The sequence below is a fragment of the Melanerpes formicivorus genome, unplaced genomic scaffold (genome assembly GCF_026170545.1).
Source record: "Melanerpes formicivorus ecotype bairdi unplaced genomic scaffold, bMelFor1.0.p_v2 SCAF_28, whole genome shotgun sequence".
NCBI lineage: Eukaryota > Metazoa > Chordata > Aves > Piciformes > Picidae > Melanerpes > Melanerpes formicivorus.
The window spans coordinates 4,126,923-4,141,415 of NW_027142380.1; the positions used below are offsets into that span (position 1 = coordinate 4,126,923).

Genomic DNA, 14,493 nt, shown 5'->3' on the forward strand with positions numbered 1-14,493 from the left:
CTCCTAGGATGGAAAACTGTCCCACCTCAGTAAAGTTTTCTCAGTACTGATGTGCACTTCTTTGCTGTGAACGTGCAGAAATGATGCAATGGAACTGCCAGTGAATGACTGCGTGTGTGTGGGGACAGACAGCCTTGTATGACCCCAGCCTGGGAATGAGGACAGGGAGGACCCACTCAGATTTTTGCCTGAATGAAGGGTCCAGCCATATGGAAGGCATTTCAGAGCAACAGCCAAAGCTGTCAGCACAGCTCCCCTTTGGTGCATAGTAGTTTCCTTTACTCATTTCCCAAGTGAGTTCCTTCTCCTTTGATGGGCTAGGAACCACCATCCTAGTCCTGTTTTTAGCACACCCACTTACAGCAGCGAGCACTCAGGTTTAAACCCTGCATTTTGCAAAAGCTCTCAACAATGCAGAGATTTTGTGTGATGAAATGAGATGTCCTGCTCAAAGATGTAAATACAGGACATTGTGCTACCAAAATTCAGCTGGAAGTGCAAGGCACAGTGCTGCCAAAGAGGAGGAACAGATGTGTGAAAGCAACCATCTTCCTGGGACTGCATGGGGCTACAGCCCAAGTATCCTGCTCTGTCAGCAGCCCAGAGAGACTCTGGGGGACCCAGACTGGACTTAATGGCAAAACCAGCCTTCAACTGGCAGATAAAACATCAGCCATAATGTGCTTTCATTATCTCTGCCACCGAACACAAACAGAGCTCTCTATGGGATAAGTTGCTGTATGGTGGAAGAGAGACACATGGCCATGCTTAAAGCATATGTGCATGCACCAGACTGGTCCAACACAGCACCACAAGCATTTCCTTCTTCCTCTAGAGACGTACTTAATACATAAGAGCATATAGCGACTATGAATATCTAACAGCCAAAGGCCAAATTAGTGTTAGATTTAAATCAAACAAGGTCTTTGGTGCACGGTATTTCTGCAGTTCCATACCAATGTCAAGGAGAAACAAGAAGGCCTCACTAAGTGAAACTGGAATTTTTATTCTCAGAAGAGTAGAAAACAACTTCTTTTTGGATTTGTTTGTACACATGCCTTTCAGGGTATGGCATATTTACTCTCCAGCCAAGTCACAGCAACAGTGGAGATGTATTAAGTCATGATGAGGAGACTCCAGCAGAGCTTAGAAGCCTGTTTGGTTCCCAGCTTTGTGGCTCAGCTCCCACTGGAGCCCACTATTGAGCCCATGCTTCTAGTCCTTCTTGGCCTCAGAGACATTCTAAAGGGATATTTCTTAAAGTCTATGAAGCTCCCAAACTTTGCATCAAGGATGGCACGAACAAAAAGAAAGAACAAGATAAGCCTGAATGTTTGGTAGACAAATAAGATAAATACTTGATAAGAGAAACATCTCCCTCAAATGAATTCTTCAACCTCCCTAGCAGAGAGCAGCCAGGAGATGTATCACCGCAATCAGACAATAAATCAGATTCCTGCATTGAAACAAGGACTGCAACTCACCCAGGTAGTTGTCATCCTCTGGTTTCCCTGAGTAACTGTGCTGACGCACATCAATATTAGTTGCACCAGCTGGGATGCGGACCACAACGTTATAACCTAGAAAAGATTTAACGGAAAGTCAAGGCTATTACACAGACATTTCATTTGCTTTTTACCAGGGGTAGGGAAATGAGCAAAATTACCTCACATTGCACATGATGATACTTTTCATTTAGGGATAGCATAAATAGTTATAAAATGGAGTACGCTGTAGCTGGAAGCACTTTACATCAGTGTTTTTGTAGATTAAGTGTGGTAATGGCTTTTATAGACTCACATTTTTCACCATAAAGTTTTTAGCAACAGATTCTTACCATAATGCACCGTGTTAAATGTGCCTGCAACAGTTTTGCATGAAGAATTATCTCCACCACAAACACCACATTTATCTCTTCTTGCTTTTGAATTCAGCACATGATCACATCCAGCTTGCTTTAAGAGAGAAATTGGGGGGGGGGGGGGGGGGGAATAGATTGAGCAAATACAAACTAGAACATCATTTACAAACCTCCCAATTATGGCACACAAAAGCTTTGTATGCAAAAGGCTGCTGTGAAAGAAATTGTTTTGCTTCCCCACATTTTTTCTGACAGTCTGGCCATCCCACAACCATTTTCAAACAAAAAGCAAAAATCAGAACTGCTGTTTGCACCAAGTGATGCCTTCACTAGAGAAAACTTCTTGCATCAATTGTTCCCACAGAGGAAAGTGTGGGGAAAAAAATTGTGAAAGGAAATGTAATGTGCTCTGGGGTCTGACCAGGAAGAACTAGGGCACAGCACAGAAAGAAGCATCATTTGGATCCAGGCTTGGACCTCCCCAGCTCTCAGTAACTTAGGGCAGATGTACAGACACCCTCTACGGATGGCTTCTCTGTAAACCTAGATGTTGGCTTGAGCTTCAGAACAGCTGTGGCTTGTGGAGCCTGCGGATGCCGCTGGTAGCCCCTGAGCAAAGAGAGCACACCAACAGTGTGGCTCCTGTGCTGGAGCCAGCTTCTTAGCACAAGACAGACATGGACTGATTGGAGAGGGTCCAGAAGAGACCACACAAAAATGATCTGTGAAGAAAGGCTGAGAGAGCTGGGATTGTTCCACCTGGAGAAGACAAAGCTCTGGGAGACTGTATTGTGGGTGTCAATAATTGAAGTGGCCTATAAGAAAGATGGGGACAATCTTTTCAGCAGGGCCTGTAGTGTGTGGTATTTTCCTTTTTACACCCAATAGTGATTTATTTACATTTTTACTACTTTTTTGTTCAAGATCTGTGAAAAAATTTGAAGGCATAGCCTAAAACTACCACAATTGTGCCAGGACAAGGTGTGAGGGTTTAAAACTAAGAAAGGAGATTGAGACTACATGTAAAGAAGAAACTTCTTACAATGAGGGTGGCAAGACACTGGTCCAGGTTGCCCAGAGAGGTGATAGAAGCCCCCTCCCTGGAAACATTCCAGGTCAGGATGGACCAGGCTCTGAGCAACCTGCTCTAGTTGAAGATGTCTGTGCTCACTGCAGGAGGTTGGACCAAATGACCTTTAAAGTTCCTTTCCAATGAAAAGCATTCTATGACTATTCTGAGGTGCAGAAGCACCCTACTGCCATGCAAAACCCTCACTAAGGAGAAAGGAAATTGCTTACCCGGCAGAGGCCCTGTACACAGATGTCATTTGTGTCTGGGCCACAGGGCGTCCCGTCGATGACGCGGTCCCGCAGCTGGTAATAGGCTGTGTTTCCTGCCACCCGGCAGAACAGCTTACACCGATCCTTCATCAGGACTGGGGATGGGAGGAAAACCAGAACCATGTTATTATCCCAATGCCATCAGCTCAATGGGGTAATGCAGGAGGCAGGCCCTGCATTCCTGCTCTGCCACTTACTGCCGCTGTATTTGGGAACCCAGCGCACGTTCGTGGGCAGCCCGTTGATGTTGAAGTGCTTTCCATCAAAGTCAGCACACTGCTCATCCCGGAAATCCTTCTTCAGCTTCGAGCATGGCTCTGTGTTGCAGGATTTGAACTTCATACGACGGCCCACACAGTATTTGCCACCATTTTTAGGCCTGCAGAAACAAGAGAGACTGTCTGGGATCAGGCCGTAAATGAGACGCCGTTTGCAACCTATTCAGCACAGTTGGTGTTTTGCAAAGCATTTTGTGGGCTCTGTCTTTGTGCACGTTGCTGGCTGACAAGTAGGAAAGCTTAAGCAGATATCTAATAAAAAAGCTCATGTATGTGATGCTAAATGGGATGAAGAATCATAGAATACCTTAGGTTGGAAGGGACATCAGAGATCATCCACTTCAACCCCCCAGCCATGTGCAGGGACACCTCTTGCAAAAGGAATATTTGCTAATGAATGCAGCAGTAGTGAGGAACGGCAACATCTTTTTCTGCATCTGAGGATTTAGTTTCACACTGAGGTATCCCATACAAGACCATCACCCTCTACAACTCCACTGGTCCTATGGATTTGGTGGCTAAGAGTCTGAATCGGATGTGCTGCAAAATACTAAACATCACAGCAGCCTGTGTAGCCTGAAAGGTCAGGCAGCACTCAGTCCTTCACGATTTCTAACCCAAAATGATAGTGCTAGACTCTTCTAAACAACACGATCTCCATGTAATCCAGAAAGAATCAAGAGTGGTCAATAGCTAATTTACCCCCATCTTATAGTAGGGTCACTCTGGTATAAACCAGGGAGAGTAGTATCATCCAAGCCACAGAAAAGCCAGCATACAAGCCCAGGAGAAACTGTTGTTTTGAATCTCCCAACTCCCAGATTCAGGGCTTCAGTCATAAACCTATTTTTGTCCCCACATGTAGACAGAGCCTTTGACAGATAACAGCTCACTTTGGAGATCAACAAAGCCTCTCCCCCTCCAGCTACTGTCAGCAGTAGTGTGGGAGTGAGCTGGACATGGACAGCATCAGAAAAGACCAGTAGAAGGCACTTTTCTGGTGAGGGTTTATTTACAGCTGTGGTAATGCTGCAAGAAAAGTACCCCTGAGATACAAGCTATCCTACTGACTGCCTGATCAAAGGAAATTTCTTCTAGGAACTCAAGCAGGATTTCACATGCCCATCTATGTCCATCTTCTATGCATACAATGAATTGTAATAATAAAATAAAAACCCCCACCACAACCCACTCTTTCTGCTGCTCTCTCCTGAAACTTCAAATGAAATTGGGAGGGCATGGTGAAGGCTTCTACAGGCTCCTGCCATTAATACGCTTGATAGAACCTTGCAATATCACCCAAGCAGTTTTGCATTTCCCTGGTGTTATAGAATGAAAGGCATTGCAAGCTGGATGAAATGTTGCCAAGGTCTACTTGGGCAAAGTAGTAATTACTTAAAAAGGAAACATTATACCAACTAAAGCCCACAGCAGTGGTAGATGAAGTTAACCTACATCTTATCTATCAGCACAGGAAAGGCTCCACTGGCTGAGGTTAGCCCCAGCCTCTCCCTTTAACAGACTATTTCAAAGAAGTCAGCAGAGGCCAAGAGCATCCTGAGTGGCCAAACTGCTCTGTCCTGACCATGTATAGCCAGGGCACATGTATAGAGGCTTGTGAAGATTGGTACAACATCTGTGCCCACCTCCAGCCTCTGGTGCAAAATAACCACTGCATCTACATCTTCTACCCAAACCTGAACAAAACAAGTAGAAAGAAGCACAGGTCAGAACAGTGACTAATCAGGCACTGAAGTCCTGACAATCACACCTCCTGCTTTTCAGGCTTTTTCTTCAGGATCAGATCTGCCTTGCCCTGGAACAAGATGCCTATGTGTGCTCCAAGCATGTTGGCAAAGTGCATCTTCCCTTTGAGCCTCCTTGGGAAGGAAGCTGGTTTGTGCATTTGGAGACTCTTCCCTTAGCACAGAGATGCTCACCGTAAGTTGTCCACATTGCATGCAGCCAGGGTCTCCTAGCATAACAAAGAACCTCTCTGCACACGTGTGAGGGTCTCCACACACAGTGAGTCAAGAAGTTCCTACAGTTGAACACTATTTTTTTAGCATCTCTGCACATCAACCATCTAGGAAGCCCAGATGTGTCTTTTCTCCCACAAATAACAATTCTTCACTCTTACATTTGAAACCTATTTGTGATTCCAGTAGTAGAGTTCCTGTGGAATAAATGGAGAGACCAAGAGGCACAGAACAGCTTGCACTTGCCAAAAGATAATTTGCAAAAAGCAGGGAAGGGCAGGCAGGCTTCCCACCACCCCATCTGCATCATGCTAGGGATGCTCACAGGTGTGGCAGAAGGAATTGCCTCCTCCAGCAGCCAAAGGAGAGATGCAGAGCACCATCAGCTACACACATGGGATTTTTCCTGCTAGCATCCTCTCTTCACCAAGATATACACTGCTGTGCTGCGGACCTCTCAAGTCCTACCCTAAATGCTGAAGGATATGATTTGTCTTTAGGCACAGCCTGTAGCAAGAGCTGGTAACATCAGCTCTAACTGCTCTGAGGGCAGCTTTCATGTGCCAGCTGGAAAACAAGCATGTGTCATTTGCAAAGGTTTCTGCTGCTTGCAATCAAGCAAGCACCAGTGATAAAGATCTCAAGCAACCACACAGCGCCCAGTGCAAGCTCCTGTTTATAGGCTGATATCACACCAGTTCCTAGTAGAGCAAGTTTAAACTTGGTTTCTACCAATTTAGCCTATTCTACACCTTGGTATGACAAACAATTTGAAATAATTTAACTGTTAGACCTGGGATCATTGCAGAGCTAACAAAGCACAGCAGCCCCTGTGGACTCCTGCCTTACAGTGGTGGTTGATGGGGGCTTCCCACCACTGAAGTCCATTATGCAGACTAATACCTTCAGTAGGTTTGCAGACTTCCAAGTTAGGTGAGAATGTTGATGTGCTTGAGATTAGGGAGGCTCTGCAGAGAGATCTGGAAAGCCATATCTGATGTGCCAAGGAAAATAAGATGAGGTTCAACAAGGCCAAGTGCTGGGTCCTGAACTTGGGTCACAATAACCCTATGCAACACTACAGGCTTGGAGCAGAGTGGTTGGAAAGCTGCTGGCAGAAAAGGACTGGGGGGTGTTAGTTGAAAGGCATCTGAACATGAGCCAGCAGTATGCTCAGGTGGCCAAAAAGGCCAACAGCATCCTGGCCTGTATCAAAAATCATGTGGCTAGCAGGACTAAGGCAGTGATCATGCCTCTGCAATTCACATTGCTGAGGCCATACTTCGAATACTGGGTTCAGTTTTGGGCCACTCACTACAAGAAGGACATTGAGGTGCTGGAGTGTGCGCAGAGAAGGGCAACAAAGTCCCTGAAGGGTCTAGAGAACAAATCTTATGAGAAGCAGCTGAAGAAACTGGGGTTGTTTAGTATGGAGAAGGCTGAAGGGGCACCGTTCTGCTCTTCACAACTACCTGAAAGAAAGTTGTAGTGAGGTGGGGGTTGGTCTCTTCTTCCTAGTATCAAGTGATAAAATGAAAGGAAATTGACTTGAGTTGCATCAGAGTAAGTTTAGGTAGGATATTGGAAAAAAATTATTCACAGAAATTGTTGTGAAGCATTGGAACATGCCACCCAGGGATGTGGGAGAGCTGCCACTGGAGATATTTATACCTCTGTGGAGACATTGAAAAGACATGTAGATGTGGTGCTGAGTGACACGGTTTAGTGGCGGCCTGGTAGTTCTGGGTTATCAGCTGTACTCGATAATCTGAGTCTCTTATCACCAAAGCAATTCTATGATTCTATTGTCATGCAGGCTAATTATCTTCCTCCAGCTACAAAGGGACATCTTGGCCATCTTGACCCCACAGTACCTGAAGAAACATCTTAGCTGCAGCAACAGTACACTCCAAACCTTGGTAAGTCTGAATCATTCAGGGGGGAGTTAACAGGATTCATCATTGTCACTTCAAAAACACTTATACTGCAAGCAGGAACTGCTGCAGTTTGACAAAGGCTCTAAATTACACAGACCTTTAACAAGGCATTTCTTAAAAAAAACTGCAACTACAACATTTTAAAAGGTAACCACACTGCTTCCAAGGGACTTCCAGTTAGTTAAAACTAGGCTTTTAAATATTAAGTTAGTTAAGAACAACACACAGGAGCCTTTTTTTGTTGTTGGTTTGTTTGTTTGTCTGTTTGTTTTAATGGCTATGTCTAACAAAATCCTAATATCTCAAGCTACCAGCTAGTTTCCTTTTCTCCAGACATGACCTGTGAAATGGAGATAGCATTGAACACAAGGCCATACCACAAACTGAAGGATGCTAAAACTTGCCATCATGTTCCAAACTGTCAGCTTCATAACAGTGGTAGTAAATCTCCCCATGCTTAGTGTTTGGAGCTGAAGAACCAGACATACTTCTGACATTTCAAAACAGCCCCAAGCTCACCCTGACACTTTTAGGGTGTTTTTAAACCAACCATTGCTTTTCAGAGCGTCTGAGTAAACAGAAAAAGCTGGCCCTGAAACATAAGCCAGCATCATTTAACATTCATTTTCAATGTCACAAAGAAATACAGGATGCTTTTGGGGGTACTGGTTGATAGTAGGCTGAACATGAACCAGCAGTGTGCCCAGGTGGCCAAGAAGGCCAATGGCATCCTGGCCTGTAACAGGAACAGTGTGGGCAGCAGGAGCAGGGAGGTTATTCTGCCCCTGTATTCAGCATTGGTTAGGCCACGCCTTGAGTCCTGTGTTCAGTTCTGGGCCCCTCAGTATAGGAAAGATGTTGAGTTGCTGGAAGGTGTCCAGAGAAGGGCAACAAAGCTGGGGAGGGGTTTGGAGCACAAGTCCTATGAGGAGAGGCTGAGGGAGCTGGGATTGCTTAGCCTGGAGAAGAGGAGGCTCAGAGGGGACTTTATTGCTGTCTATGACTACCTGAAGGGAGGTTGTAGCCAGGTGGATGTTGGTCTCTTCTCCCAGGCAACCAGCACCAGAATGAGAGGACACAGTCTCGAGCTGTGTCAGGGGAGGTTTAGGCTGGATGCTAAGAAGAAGTTCTTCATAGAAAGAGTGATTGGCCATTGGAATGGGCTGCCCAGGGAGGTGGTGGAGTCACCACCATTGGAGGTGTTTAGGAAGAGACTGGACGTGGCAGTTGGTGCCATGGTTTAGTTGATTAGATAGCGTTGGATGACAGGTTGGACTTGATGATCTCAAAGGTCTTTTCCAACCTGGTTAATTCTATTCTATTCCCAATGCATAATATTTTTATGGATAACCATCAATGTACCACAGAGATGGAAGGGAAAGCAGTATATATCTAGAAACCTCCTTACTCTGCCTTGATTTCCCTTCTCCCTGAATCATCTATCTGATCACTTAACAGCTGCTGTGGACCTGCATCTAGCATTGTTGCCTTCACAAGCTCCTGCACACGCCCCAGCTTTGCTGTGTTCTTTCCAGTACGCCAGAAATTCTCAGGGCACAGCAGACAAGTCTGGGGACAGCAGGGTCTCATACCCATTCCCACCTCAATAGGTCTTTAATATACAATGATTAGTGCATCATCTGTAGTTACTAACCCCAAGCGTTTTTGCTCATAAACCTTGAGGCAGCACCCATCTCTTAGCAGCCCAGGAGCACCAAGTACAGGCATTTGACCAAGAAGTGTTGTTCTGAGGGTGCTTTGCACATGCTCAGCCCCAGCAGCTCTGCCTGGGACACTCAGACTGCCAAAACAAAAGGCCCCTAGAGAACTAACATGTGGGGCATGTATGTTCATTTGCACATCTGCCTGTGCGCTCTGACTGCAGAAAAATCTGTGAAGCTCTAGCATGCACAAATCAGTTTGAGATCTCCTTTGCAGCATCTCAGGAAGCCCTGGGCACAGGGAATTGATATGTGTGCTGCCAGTGGCCAGCACAGTTATCTATAGATGAGTTTACATGTCAAGCTCAGCCAACTTTCAGCACAGGTGGTTGCCTCTGTAATGGACTAAAAAACACATACATGATCTGACTTACACCCAGAGATAACACTGCCTCATTCAGAAAGCCATTCCCAAAACTAGGGCTCCTAATATTGACATCTTATGAAATATGCCTTTTCCCTACAATTCTGCAACTATGCCTTGCTTTGAAAACCAGGGCTTGCACCACAGACCTTCTCTGTGACACGTTGCAGTCATGGGCTTTGTCTGTATCAGCCAGCCTCCCGTTCCCAAGTGGGCAGTCTTGATGGGAAGGGTCTGGTCTGGTTAGCTACTACATTCCTTCAGTGTCAAAACACAGCCTGCTGCAATTTCTGAGGCATACCGCTCTTTAAACACAATATTCTACCAGCATGCAAGATTCTACCCCAGATCCTTACACACAGAAAAAGCTTAAAAAAGCTAAAGCATCTTTGAATATAAAGAATGAATATTTAAAGCATCATATCTAAAGCATCTTAGAATATAAAAGACTTACTAAAATCTATTTTAGACCTTACTCAGGGGAAGTGGTGGAGTCACCATCCCTGGAGGTGTTCAAAAAGGGATTGGACATGGCACTTGAAGCCATGGTTTAGTAGTCATGAGGTCTTGGGTGACAGGTTGAACTTGATGATCTTTGAGGTCTTTTCCAACCTTATTGATTCTATGATTCTACGATCTGGGTTGTTTTTGCTGCCTTCTACAGCAGAGGAGAAACCCTGTATATTTTTTAAGTCCTTTGAAAGTACCCAGCAGTGCCCCATTCATTTCCTTCACCTCAGCAGGCCCATGATAACAGGTATGCAGGCGGCAGGAGCCCAGGCAACGATGTCAAATTACAGGGACAAAATCACAGAGACAGTGTAAAGTTCCGTGTATGGTGCTAGGGCAGATGACTCCTTGCAGAGACTTTGCAAGGGGTTGGTGAAGAGGCCAGTGCCAGCTACATGGCTCTCGAAAGGGGGCTTGGAAAATAACCACTATTAATGATAAGCGCAGGGGATTTCACAAGCAGCTTGGTGCTGAGTGTATTTAGGTGCTTTTGCAAAGCCCTGCCAAAGGAATATGCCTCATGGAATGCCAAGATACAGAACACAAGCTATAAGAGAAGATGGAATTTAAAATCCCTTGGCTAGCCCTTAGGATAAAGGAAATTTTCTATCACAAAAAGATAGCAGTCCAAACAGATGCCTCTCCAGAAGATGGGGATACATCTCACTGACAGCATCCAAAGGTTTGGCAGCATGGCTATTTTTGCATGTGGAAAGACATTTTTTGTGTGCGTCTCTATGGCTACTGGAAGACCATATGGTGTGTGCTGACTCAGCACAGCAAGACGAGAACTTCTTTGTGCTTGTGTTTTTCAGCATCACATTAATTAATGTGCTGATGACCTACTCCCTTAAGCCTCAACCTTCTCTTCCAGCGCTTGTGCAGCCGTGCCGAGCCAGCCTCTCCTGTCACTTCAGCGCTGGTGCTGCAGGTACAAGCTCTCCTGTCTTCCATTAGCAGTAATGAAAGTGGCACTGGCACATCACTCATGACAATTTGCTTGGTAATAAGCTGTCCAAGACCAGATAAGAAAGTGGAATGAGGCTGCTCAATCTTTTTAAGCCCTTTGGCTCAACTGGCTCTGCAGAGCCCTCTCTTCTACATGTCTTAGTCTCAAATGAGAGCCCAGAAAGCATCCTGCCTAGCCTTTCCTTCTCTCACAGGCTGAAAAGAAGCAGTTAAATAGAAACCAGCACAATTCACATTTCATGTAGACAGGCTGTTTTCATACCAGTTGCTCAACCTATTACTAATATTTTGCTGGCCACACATTTGTCTTCTTGCAGCCTGCAGCAAAATTCACTGCCATTTCAAAAGGCACAGGAATTTACATTCCAGGCTGATGGCAAACATTTTTGAATGCCACTTTTTAATGGAGCACAGATTTCTGCTGAGGTTTAGCTAGTCTGCACCAGCTCACATGTAACTGTATAAAGGATCAGCTGCATGAGCAGCCAAAAGCTGCAAAACCAGCCAAAGCAGGAGTAAAGTGGGAGAAAAGTGTATAAGGGATCTGGCCTGTAGGAACAGCTGCAAAAGCAATGAAAGCAGGGGTAAAATGGTAAAAAATAGACAAAACCATGTCTCTTTCCCTTCTCCCTCCTTTCTGATCCACAGCTTTGGAGGAAGAGAAGCACCATTGGAAGTGAGACTACAGTTGCACCTCCCCAGGGAAACAGGAGGCAGTAAGCCCATATAGATGTTAGTTTTTTCCTTCTCTCTCCATTGAAGGGATCCCTTTTTAATGCACTTTACCCACAGATCAAACAGGAGACTGGCTCCTCCTTGGTTCTTGTCCTGTCTCACCTGTGCCAGGCAAAGCCACTGGTTCCCTGAGCGCATGTGGACTAGGGACAGTCGAAGGGGATTTCAGCCCATTTGGGCAACCCAATTGCTTTTCCCCATTTCATCCACTGGCACTCCCCCTCCATGCACTTACTCAGGCCTGTTGCATTCCCGTATCGCCGTCTTTATGCCACCACCACAGGTTCTCGAGCAGGTCCCGAAAGGGCTCCAGGTCCCCCATGCTCCATCTATCATCGGCGCCTCTCGCTCTTTGGGCACACACATCCCAAATCGGCAGTGCTGCATGTGGGGGAGAGAGATGGGAAGAGGTGACCACTGGTGACCAGCCCAGACACCAACACCATACTTACTTATTTCTCAAACACACACAAAATGCAGCAAAGGTTTTGCAATTCAATGCAACTTGACTTCATCACTTTTTGTCTGTCACCCCTACATTTTTCATCTCCCTGTACCCTTAAATGAAGAAGTGAAGGCAAGCTGCAGAGTCCATAGGAGTGATTCACGGGAAGATGACTTGAGGACAAGAGCAACCATCAAATACTCCCGATTTACTGCTGCCAAACAGCATGGCAATGGTCATGGCTTTTAAAAAAGTTGCTTATCCGATTTCCTGGAGAGCAGCAGGAACCACACCATGTCACAGGAGGAGACAGACAGTAGGGGAAAAAACAGGGAACTCTCAAACCTCCCCACAGCTGTACAAAGCAGGAAGGGAAACTTTCAAATTCAAAGGGCAAATGAAATAGAAAAATAATTCCTCAGTCCAAAGTACTTTTTTTCACTCAGTCATAACATGAAACTTGCCAAGGCCTGGACTACACTTTTGTTTTCCAGCTCTAACTCTTTTCTTTTGTTTGGAAAACTGGCTCAAATTATCTTGGCAAGCCCCTGTCCTCCATTTTCATGGACAGGACATTTTCATTAAATGATGTCCCTTTGTAGTATGTTTGCTAGTTCAACTACATGGACTTCTGGAGAGGTATGATCAAGAGAAGTCACTTTCTGGCCCCATCAGAGTGCATGGAGAACATGTCCACAAGACTCATGAGAGCAAGGCTTCCTTCTCACTGAACAGTGCTTGCTCAGGCAGATTTAAACCCAGAGACACACTCCTCTGCTGGCAGATGCTGAAATCTTCGGCACTATAGGATACCCAAACATTGATGACTGCCCACAGATTAAAAGAGGTTAAATACTCAAAGAAGAAAACAAACATGCAATGCATCACTAAAACATTCCCTTGCAATATTTCTTCACATCAGATACTCTACAGTCAGGGAAACATCTGATGATCTTTACGGAAATGGGGTTGAATTTACACATCTAACTCATTTTTTCAGCCCTATTACTAACAGCAGAACAAGGCTGTGTCAAGACACACCATGAGTTCTCCTCCCTTTTCAGACATCCTTATGAACCACCTCAGAGAAAGCTATCTAGCAAAAGAGAGCAAACCCAAGTTATCATGGGGGTTGTGTACCCAGCCCATGGGCCACTGGCTCTGCAGCATTTTAGTACCTTTAGCCCACAATGGTTATATCTTGCCATGCTGCTCTGCTGATGAAGAAAGCTGACCTCAGGTACATTTGCCTATGGGCATGGTTTGCAGCACAGCTGAACAACTTGTAGCATGGACTCTGAATGCAGTGTTTGTTCAGAGCTGAGCCTGGTCTCTAGGCTGCAATGTGCCTTGGATTTACTTTCATCTGAAGATTTGATTCCCCAGAGAGAAACTGGCTGGAAAATATCTGCTACAGTAAAAGGCAGGAAAAAAATAAGGTGAAATGCCCGTTTCTTTGCTGCAGGACAAACCCTCATGATTCACAATGCCTCCTGACATTTAGAGGTTTGAAAAACTGCAGGATGAGCACCCCTCTGCCAGGCCTGCACAGGGACAAAGAGGTCTGACAGCTATTATCAACAGACAAAAATACATGACACCAATCCAACAGTGCTGTCCCAGTGGGGAACGTCTTGCAGCAATGTTGATGCTCACAGCTAAATATATAACCACAGCCATGCTTGGCACCACTGACCCAGAGAGAGACGACTGAATAGCTAACTAGTGAATATACACAGCTAACAGACCGTGACATGACCTATATGTCTCCTATCTGATGGTTGAGAATTAACCAGGAAATCACCTATATCCCTTAATTTCATTAAAAATTGGGGGCTTGGAGTTGCTGGCAATTTAAGGGTGAAGGTGGAAGCAGCTGTTTTAAATAGACAGCAAGATTGTCTTATGGAAAGGCAATGGCATTTCTTGGGATTGCACTGTGAACAGGCTGGCTGTGCAACCTTTCTGCCTTTGCATTTTAAAAATAATTTCTGTGCTGAGTTACAACAGAGAAACTAAACAGCCTGCCAGGGTTCTCCTTCCTATGAGCATACAGATTAGAGAACTGAAGAGAATAAAAGAGTTTTGTGTCTGGAGCAAATTCAAAATAACTTAGATACACAGTTGAGGAGGAGAGCAATGGAAGGGATGGGAGACATTACAACAGACTTTCCTTTCCTTTGTCTTGCCACTGGAGTCCCAGATAATTCACCAAATCCAGCTCCCATCCTTGGGCTGACTTCAGCTGAATAGATTAGCAGGGGGCAGACAAGTGCTGTGAAGCTTCATGCATGCATAACAGATACGCTACCTGCTGCCATACGGCAGGAGAAAGAAATGATTACTATTCGGC

At 45.3% G+C, this 14,493-nt stretch overlaps 1 protein-coding gene across 6 annotated transcripts in view; it reads right to left on the minus strand.

Moving 5' to 3' along the window:
- Nucleotides 1-14,493, minus strand: part of ADAMTS9 (ADAM metallopeptidase with thrombospondin type 1 motif 9) — a 91,333-nt gene that overhangs the window by 53,532 nt on the left and 23,308 nt on the right. For all 6 annotated transcript variants that reach the window (XM_068154279.1, XM_068154280.1, XM_068154278.1 and 3 more), the window contains exons 12-16: nucleotides 11,931-12,076; nucleotides 3,400-3,581; nucleotides 3,161-3,297; nucleotides 1,838-1,955; nucleotides 1,485-1,580 (exon numbers count right to left, since the gene is read on the minus strand). In XM_068154279.1, coding sequence (XP_068010380.1) covers nucleotides 1,485-1,580; nucleotides 1,838-1,955; nucleotides 3,161-3,297; nucleotides 3,400-3,581; nucleotides 11,931-12,076 — 679 coding nt within the window. The remainder of the gene's footprint in view (nucleotides 1-1,484; nucleotides 1,581-1,837; nucleotides 1,956-3,160; nucleotides 3,298-3,399; nucleotides 3,582-11,930; nucleotides 12,077-14,493) is intronic.